At 47.4% G+C, this 9,853-nt stretch overlaps 1 protein-coding gene across 2 annotated transcripts in view; it reads right to left on the bottom strand.

Moving 5' to 3' along the window:
• Positions 1-6,351: 6,351 nt before the first annotated feature.
• The window catches only part of PQLC1 (PQ loop repeat containing 1), a 61,437-nt gene continuing 57,935 nt past the window's right edge, over positions 6,352-9,853 (bottom strand). For both annotated transcript variants that reach the window (XM_010193857.1, XM_010193858.1), the window contains one exon: positions 6,352-6,559. In XM_010193857.1, coding sequence (XP_010192159.1) covers positions 6,352-6,559 — 208 coding nt within the window. The remainder of the gene's footprint in view (positions 6,560-9,853) is intronic.

Raw genomic sequence — 9,853 nt, 5'->3', positions numbered from 1 at the left:
ACGCAGCCGCGCACAGCAGGGCTCTGCTCATCCTTCACAGCATCTGCTCCTCAGGCCAGGCAAGGAGGGCCAAGGGCTGGTGGATGGTGCCTGGGCTGACTCAGAGTCCTGGCAAAGCAACACCAGCTCTGCGTTGCTGTGACTCATGAGAGGTTTTAATTTCATTATTTTTTTAAATCCTAATGCAGGCATTTCTTGCATTAATGCTTATTAAGGTTTGGCATCAGAGATACAGCTTTGCAGCCAACTAATGGCAAACCAGCAAAGAGAGCAGTGTGTGGGGGCAATGTGTGGCATGGTGCTGAGGGACAGCACTGCATTTTGTGGTGCCATTTGGATGCTCAGTCATCAGTTTGGATTCGACAGATTCACCAGGTAAACCCACAGGTTCACTTTACACCTTGGTTTGTGCACACCGGGTGCTGTTTAGAGCTACATCTCTGGTGTGAATGCAGTGATCACAACTAACGTGCGTGGAGGGCACAGAGTACATCTCCTCAAGGTGATGAGGCCCACAAGTGATTAGCAGCATTAGCTTACCCTCAGAAGAGCCGTGCTGGAGTAGACATCCTTGCAGAATGAAGAGTTTCACGTTCACGGTGCTAGCAAATAACCATGAATGAATGCCGCTTTTTGGCCCTGAAGTATGAAAAAAACATCACCAAAACACTGCAGCTCAGCAGCTGTATAGAAAAACAGGCTGATGACACACACCGTATTATTGCTGTGCTCCATCACGTTTCTATTGTCCTACAATACTGAGTTCTTTGTATTTTCAAAAGGCACATAATTAATTCCAGCTTGCACAGAGTTTTAATCAAGTGATAAAACCCACTCATTATGGCTGTTAGTCAAGGCCTGGCTTTTAATAAAGTTTCATTTTAGCTATTGAGATGACAGATGATGAAACAAATATAAACCAGGAACCTTTTAAACAAATTATTTTTGGAAGCTGTATGAAGTTGTGATGCACACATTGCCAGACATAAAAGATACCCAGAGGAGAGCGAGTTTCACCCAGCGCAGCTGTTGTTATGAGTAATGCTTATTACTTTTGATCAGCCACTGGAGAAGTGTTGGTTTTGTTGTGTGTGGTGGTTGTTGGTATTTTCTTTGACATGGCACACACGTGATTTAAGGTCACTTATCGCTAACTATAATAAATGCTGCGGTGCTGTCTGCATGCATGCCAGCACCAGCAGGTAGTTATACCCGTTTCTTTGAAATCTAGTGCTCCATGGTTGTGGCACACTGGTTTTGCCCCAAGGAAAAAAAATTCCTCTCTCGTATGGGACAGAGCCTGACAACGCACATGAGCAAAGCCACCTATTCTACACAATCTATCTTCTCTTGGTGGCAGCACGCATGGACCTGGACATACAAATTCTGGCAGCTGGCAACAATCATCATCTGAAAACCATAGCTATGGAGTTGTAACTGGTAAAGGGACAGTTGGATGGAGTGGCACAAACACAGCTCCTTCTGCTCATACAACACATGGGCACAGCCACCTCCTACCTCATAGCGAGCTCAGTTAAGAAAAAACACTACTCCGAAGAAAAATGTGATGCTGTTCTCACCTCTTCAGCAGCAAGAGGTTGCTGTCTCACACTGACCTGGCCAGAATAGGCACTGCCCACAGCAGCCTCACAGCAGATGCTTCACAGGGGCAAAGTGTCCTTGGCTCTCATGGGGCCTGGTGACTACTAACAACAGCCTTGGGAGAGTGTACAGCCTTGGGGCGCAAGAGGAAAGAGGCAGATGGCAGGGCTGGCTAGTAGAGAAATCCAGTACGGTTCTGCTGGCCCATCTGAGGCTGAGCAAAGCCCCTCGATCTCCCAGCACAGCTAAGCCAGCATCCGCAAGAGCCAAATCCACAGTTTGGACACAAAAGGGCAGGACCAGGAACTGGAAGTCCTAAGTCTGTGTTTGCTGTCGGGGCGTTTCCAGGTGCTGATGTCTGCTTGGGGCCTGGCTGCTTTACAAGGCTGTTTACAAGGAAATCTGCCCCTGCTCCGGGGTGTGCCCCACATTTTGTTCTAGTCCATGTCTCTTATTTGCTGCTGTTGGCACTGGTATCCAGACAATATTTTTTATTTATTGCTACATTGTTGACTTTCACATTGATGCCTTCTGTTGCAGAAAGCTACCAACAAAGCTACAGCTACGGCTCCTTGAAGCCTTCTTGGCACGCAAGCCAAACTTAAGGATCACAACCAAATTTAACTACTAGCATGTTTTGGCCAACTTCGCTTTACTACCTCTGCCGAATTTGAGCTTTGCCTTCTGTCTTAAAATGTTTTTAACTGCATCTAACCACATATGTAGATACAACAGGCTCCTCGTGTTTCATTTATGGCCAATCCCACCATTAGTTTCCCCTCAGTGAGTGCCAGAGCAGCAGCCAGTGACACCAGTACTATTTGGGGGACACACTGCATCCCCTATGAGCAATGAGCAGGTACGGCTGTTGTGGGAACCACTTGGGCCATTGCCCTCCGTGGCTGTAACAGAGCAGGCAGAATTTCCTCCTCACCCTCTCATTTGCCTCCCCCTTTAGCTCTGCTTCACTGATTTACCAACCTTTGCCCTTCCAGGGCTTGTTTTTCCTCCATTCCTTCCCCTCCAGGAGCTTGTCCCTTCAGCCCCTTATTTGAGCAAGCTCAGACACTTCCACCTCTCGCCTGCTGCCCTTCCCACCCCTCTCTCCTGTGGCCCCAGCCCTCTCTCCTCACCGGCTCCCCTCCTCCAGCTCCCACAGCCACGGTGTGCAGCAACACAGAATGGGGCAGCCAAACCAGTGGCAGCCCAGCTGGGCCCAGGAGCCACACATCGGCTGCAAGGCTGGTCCTGACTGTCTTAGCTTGTTGTCACATCCTGAATACACAAGGCAAGGAGGTCAAGACTCTTCTTTGCACCGTGGTTAGCCATCAAATGACAGTTTCCTCATGTTCTGATGAGGTTGCGAAGTGCATGTCCCTCAGCTGTGTCCCATCTTTGACTTCATTATGCAGTTCAAGTGATACAGATTTTTTTTTAAAGCTACATTATAATCTGTTAGTAATTTGTATTTTCTGTGAGCACCGCAAGCATAAAAGAGTTAAGAGGTCATGAGGGTAAGTTTAACCCAGGATGTATGGAAGAGCAAGGGACAGAAATCCAGAATCCCTGTCGTGCATCACGAGCACAGGACAATTTATGCCTTGTGCTAACCAACCCATCAGGAGGAAAAAGCATGCTAATTATTCCTACAGACAACACTGTAGACAAGATGAGCTATAATAAGAGCTAAGAAGCTCACATTTTGTATCTGAACAAAGCAAAGCAACACTGCAATTTATATACAATAGGTAATCTTTATTTAAAAAAACATTGCAACTGACAGAGAAATTAAACTCCATGAAATGTGCCATACATTCAAAGAGATGTATTTAAAGAAATTGATTTCTTATCTCTGAGGTGATCATTGATACAGATACTTCCTGACAATTAAAGAACAAAACCAAAGTTCTGTAACATTCTGTTTCTAAAGTATCTTTCAAGATGAAGTTCAAGAGTTCCTGGCCAAAAGTCCTACCTTGCTAAATGCCACATAGAGAAGATGACTTCGGACATGGTTTCACTGGCTTCTCTTCCAGCATTTGCAGCTCTGGTGTGAATGAGACTGGACTGCAGAGCTGCTGGTTTGGGTACTGATGACAGACTCAAGAATCTGCCGAGGGAAGAGTCCCAAAAGGAAAAAAACGACAGCTGTTTTATCCTCGGTAATACCTGTAGTTCACAGCCAAAGAGGTGGCCAAAAGTGTGCATTCCCAGGTGAAGCTATAGCATACAGAAGTATATTTCTTAAGAGCCATTTATTTCTTAGATCCCCGTTTCATAGTATATTAGAAAAAGACCACCATATACAAAAATCTTATCATTACAAGTTATTAAAAAAAACCTTCAGACCATTAAAACACACAAGAAAGTGTTTGTCTGCATACAGTAGAAATACAATCCTCATTAAAGCAGCGTACCGGAGAAGCCAGTTGTTAAGTAAGATTTCAATTAAAAAAGACAAAAGCCCAGATGTTCCTGTAACAGAACCAGAACGTTGGAGAAAAGAGAGGAACAAAACATTCATAGTCTGCCATGCCAGGTACATCATCTTTGTAAGGTCACTTCAGGCCTAAAAGTGTACTGTATTGAACAGAGAGTGTGGAGTCGGTGCCCGGGCAGAGCATCCTGTGCCCAGCCCTGGGAAACAGCACCTCTCCTTGGCTCTGCTTTACTCAACACAGATCTGACTGGATCTGCTGGGGCAGGAGGGACCTCCTGAGGATGCCCTTCCTTCCACCTCCAGAAGTGCCCCCACCAAAGGGCAGGACGGCTTGGCCCCAGGGCAGGACTTCTGCCCACAGGTTTGGGCCTCAGTCCTCCACCACCACCACATCAGCTCCAAAACCAAACAGCACATGCAGTGGGAGCGCCAGAGTCAGCCTGGGGCTACCTGGGAGCGAAAGGGGCACAAGTCGGTAAAGCAAAGTAGCATAGGGACAGCCCACTCTTCCCTGTCTTATGACAGACATTCCCAACCAAGCGTCACATAACCACTGCTGCAGCCTGCTGAGCCTTCCCCTCCAGAAGACAGTTTGCCGCCGATGACAACTGTCCAGACTCAAATCATGAGGTACCCAAATAAAGCAGGGTAGGGGAAGTATCTGATTCATACTAAACCTCAGACTTGCTGCCATTGCTAAGGAAATGTAAGCTCTTGGGGCTAATATTAGAGAAAAAATGATCCTCCAAACTCTGTCCCAGCTCTTAACACCTCACCTATGGCCAGATGGGATTCACCCCACACAGGGAGGGAGCCTCACAAAGAAGCAAGCAGCGCAGGCACTGCTGTTCCTGGGACGAAGCCTCTCACTATGGCTGCCTCACACCAACCAGGGCGGTTTCGTGAGGGCGGCTGGCAGAAGCCCAGGGGCTGGGTCACAGCCCTCTGCAGGTCCACACCACCTGCAGCTGCTCCACGTGTGCAGCTCTCAAAAAGGGCAAGGCGACCTACAGTGGCAAACAGCCATTACAGACAACATCTACATTTATAAATACACTCTGTGCTCTTTCAGCTTTCTCAGTGCCTCTGTTTAACTATAGCCTGCTTTTAAGAGCCTAGAAGATCTTAAACAATGGAAAAAGGAAAACGTGGACTCCATCCTTGTTGGGTCAATGCAAGAAACAGCCTAAAATATAAACTGGTCCTTGTTTGGCATTACAAAACATGAACATGAATCTCAGCCCCAACAAATCAAGCTGTCCAATGCTAGTCCTACTCCATAGGAAACGGATTTTTCTCTGCCTCAAACTTGTTCACATCCTCTTCTAAGGCTATGGAAGAGGAGTTACTTCTACCTTTGTGGCTCAATCACCACCTAGAAATACTTCCCTGGCAATACTGGCAACACACGTCTGCTGGCCTCTTGGCTTGTGAAAGATGTCCTGCAGCCCAGCTCTGTCCTGTGCACAGCTGCAGGAGCAGTGCTGCCCCCAAGTGCAGGGCAGGCTGTTCCCAAACCCCAGTGTCTCAAAGCAAGACTACCTAAGTTACCTGCAGTCTCCTGTTAGCTCCTCCTTTGGGCTGAACTCTTGACTGGCTCTGCTTGCTCTAAACATGGCTTCAGCATCATCCATACTCAGACCCCTTCATCATCTTCCTGATATGTTCACCTGCCACACTGATCCCGCAGCGGGGGTGAACACCTGCCATTCACTCGGTGCTTTACTCTGTGTACGACCAGTTCCTTTCTGGCTGCTCACCTCTTTGCAGGGCCTCCAGCCCTCACCTCCTCTGCACACCACACACCCTTCCTAAAGAAAAGGGAAAACTCCTGCATTTGCTCTTCAATACTTCTTCCTACATCGTGGAGATACTGAATGCTAGCATATGCCACAAACTTCCTGCCAATATACAGACTGTATATTATATAAATAGGTAAAAGTTTCAGACAAAATATCCTATAATTTCCATGGTGTAACATACTTAAATAGCATTAAAAACACAAACCATCCAGCCCTTGTGATTAAATATACAAACATTTGTGAATTGATAAGGCTCTTAGGTACATATGCAAAAATAATGTGCCCCTCCCCCCCACCAAGAAACAGTTCTGTACAGCTAAGTCTGAAAACAGAGAGATCAAGTTATCTAAAATAAAACCTCCCCAGCTGAAAGTGCAGCCAGATTTTCAATCCTTGTTCTCATTTCTGCTTTCAACTCGGCAACACAGGAGTATTTACAAGCAGAAGAGGAGCTGTCCTGGCTGACTCCACAGCGCCATTGACCCGCAGCCTGCCCAGCTGAGTGCCTCACAGGGCCTTGGTGCTGGCTGGGTGTGCAGTATGGGGCACGGGCTTCTGAGGGTAGTGGCTGTACAAGTAAACCTGCAACAGGATAGCGATGTCCACAAAAACCTGCAGGAGCCCACAGATGGAGAACTGGAACGGGGCCTGATTCAAGATGAAGTAAACAGTCTTGAACGTGTCCCCACTGGTCCACATCAGCACCATCTTGACGCTGGAAGACAGAAAAGGGAAGAGTATTTGTTGAGGAGGGCCTGGCTTGTGATGAGACCCGCCACACCAGTGAGGGTTTGCACTCAACCGTGGGCTAGGAATTCCCTCCACAGGGGGCAGACAGCGCGCCTAGCCAAGACGTGCAGCACTGTACTTGGAAGGGAGGATCAAATTCACAAACTGCAGCACTCTTGTCTCAGCAATTCCAGCTCCAAATGCCTGTGGCTATGAAGGCATCCAAGACTTTAAAATATCCAGCTAGAATATTTGACTCAGTGGTGCTCTGTAAACATGACTGCCACATGCTGACAGCACTGACCATAAACCAAAGTAATACGGTGCATGGAAAACAAACATAATTCACCCAGGCAGTTACTTCTCATGCATGCAATTTTGTGCCTACACAAGATGAAGTAACACACACAGACTTCTCTCTCATGCATGCACACTTTTTTAGCATCTGCTGAAACACACACTTCTGATAAGATACAAGAAACCATTTCTTGTTTCAGAAAATGCAAAACAAAAAAACCAGAAAGACAGATTGTCCAGTAATACAGAAAGAAGGGAAATGACATGCCTGCAGCTGTTACTGGAAGGATGAACACCACTAGGGATTTTTATCAAGGACACAGATCAAGAGCAATGCTCAGACTTCGTTTTAATAACACAGCCACCCTCGCTTTCATCTGGCTGTACTGCTGAGCCATCCCCTGTCCTGCAGTCCAGCTAATGCTCCCCTGCATCAGGAGAAAATGGGGAATAGAAGTAAGTTCTTCAAACAGACCAGAATTTTTTCAGTGCCCTCAACAAAATGTGAACAACCAGATCCTGAAGGCTATTTCCAAGATTCATGCACTTTAACTGAAGAGCTTTTTAAGCAGCTGGATAAGCGGCAGTGGACAAAAGCTTTGTAGTTCACAGTATGAGCATTGCGCATGATTTGTCATAATGACGAGCAATTACGTTTTGCCAGCACTGACTCCAATTCATCAAATGCAGTCGGGTCCATGCAGCAGGGTAGGGCTTAATGTTCATTTCCCAAACATTTGGGCAAGGAGCTAGCACAATTTGTATTTTGGACAGAAGTACACAATGCTATTGCAAGCCAAAGGCTGCAGCCCACTCTGTCTCCATACAGGAAAGGTGGCCAAGAGCACCAGTTTCTACTGCCCCATCACACTGTGGAAACACAAAGCCTTTTTGTAGCTCGTTTAACGTGACTGTGAGCATAAAACAGGTCTATGATCCTATGGACCTTCCACAGAGAGTCTGTGTGGAAGTACAAGCAATGACCTGGGGTTGAGTGAGCAGTCATCCCCTACCCAAGGTCATTTAAAAAATGTAAGTAAACAACTGCTGACCCCAGTGTCATTTTTGCTGGGTGCAAACAGCCTGCACCGCCTGCCCTGTGCATGTTCCCAGTCCCCCTGAGTCACATTATGTCATGCTTACTGGAGGTTTACACACGTGGGCGGTGGTGGGGATTGTCTTGGATTTTAATAAGGAAGAGCGATGAACTCTGAGGGTAATAAAACTGGCACTTTGCTTGCAGGCAGCCAACATTCCTCCTCCTCTGATTTTAAGCTTATCAGTGTTTGCTGGGCAACTGATCAGAACATAACTGTGAATCTAGCTGTGTCACATGCTGTGCTGAGTTTGCCAAAGCAATTCTAGGTCTTGCTAAGAAGCTACCTGTGAACTCACAGCCTGCAGCACCGACTGGGTAACTTGGCACATCGTCCAAAAGCCTTTGCATGTTCCAGAGCCATTCATCAGACACTCAAGGAAATCAGCATCATGCCTGGGGTTCTCACTAAGGCATGGCAATGCTCTACATACAGGAAACTCTCAACTTGCCAATAATTATTTAAGAAAATGTAATGGATAGTTTGAAGAGCTAACACCACCCGTCTGCCATGGAATCAAAAAATATACATTCTCCTCTGTTCAGCAGCTTGGAAAAACAGCAGAGAAAACCTGCAAATCACTGAGCTACTATAAAAATGCAAAATAAAAATATACTAAACACTTGATTACACTACAAACCTTAGTATTGCAGCTGCATGAGGTTCTCGGGGCCTAGGGTTAATGCAAAGCAGTGACTGTGGGAGTGCAGGCTGTCCAGAGGAGAGGCTGTGACTGGACAAAAGGTGCACATCCAGCACAGATCTGAAGGTGCGTGGGGTAACCAAAAACAGCTTGGCAAGGAAATGGGGACAGTATCACTCGAGAAGTGAGAAGAGGCAATGAAGAGCCTCAGAGGAAAGCTGAGGAGACAACAGAGGAGCAAAGAGGTTGGTCGGATGAGAAGGGGACAGGAAAAAGAGGCTGGAGTAGGACAGGGAATTATAGGAACAGAAGATAACTGGGAACTTGGGACACAGATTCTTGGAAATGACCTGAATTTGGGGTGGACAGATAAAAGAGTACAGCATGGGACAAGGGTGTTCAGAGTTGTATGGGGTTTGTGTGGCAAGGTTTTGGTAGTGGTGGGGGCTACAGAGGTGGCTTCTGTGAGAAGCTGCTAGAAGCTTCCCCTATGTCTGATAGAGCCAATGTCAGCTGGCTCCAAGATAGACCCACCACTGGCCAAGGCCAAGTCAATCAGTGACAGCGGTAACGCCTCTGTTCATAACACATTAAGGGCAACAGCAGAGGAACCGAGGAATGAGATGTGAGAGAGAACCCTGCAGACACCAAGGTCAGTGAAGAAGGAGGGGACGAGGTGCCCCAGGTGCCAGAGCAGAGACTCCCCTGGCAGCCCATGGTGAAGCCCATCGTGAGGCAGACTGTCCCCCTGCAGCCCACAGATGTTACGGTGGTGCAGAGATCCACCTGCAGCCATGGAGGACCCCACGCTGGAGCAGGTGGATGTGCCCAAAGCAGGATATGACCCCGTGGGAAGTCCACACTGGAGCAGGCTCCTGGCAGGGCTTCAGCTTGCTGAGAAATCCATTGAGTGTCTGTGTGGCATCTCTGGGGGGAACAGAGCTGCCTCTGCTCCCACTACCACACCATAGGTCCATGCTTCAGGAGGCTGGGAGAGGGGTTGAATGAAGTTAACACCATCAATGTGGCTTCTGCCATGTCCTAATTTCTGGATACTCGAACACAATAGTAATGGTCCTCCCCCCTTATTTGGGCTGTGCATTTGCCTTCTTCTCGCTGCATACACGGATGTCATTCGCAATAATGCAATGGTGCATGCATGACTATGCGTGACTGATTGCATGGATACACCATCACTGCTCTCATACTCCCAGCTATTGTGTCCCTTCAGGATGCCACACAG

Source organism: Mesitornis unicolor, unplaced genomic scaffold (assembly GCF_000695765.1).
Source record: "Mesitornis unicolor isolate BGI_N332 unplaced genomic scaffold, ASM69576v1 scaffold10981, whole genome shotgun sequence".
Lineage (NCBI taxonomy): Eukaryota > Metazoa > Chordata > Aves > Mesitornithiformes > Mesitornithidae > Mesitornis > Mesitornis unicolor.
Note: the sequence above shows the minus strand (reverse complement) of the source record. Positions and strands in the feature narration are given on the sequence as shown.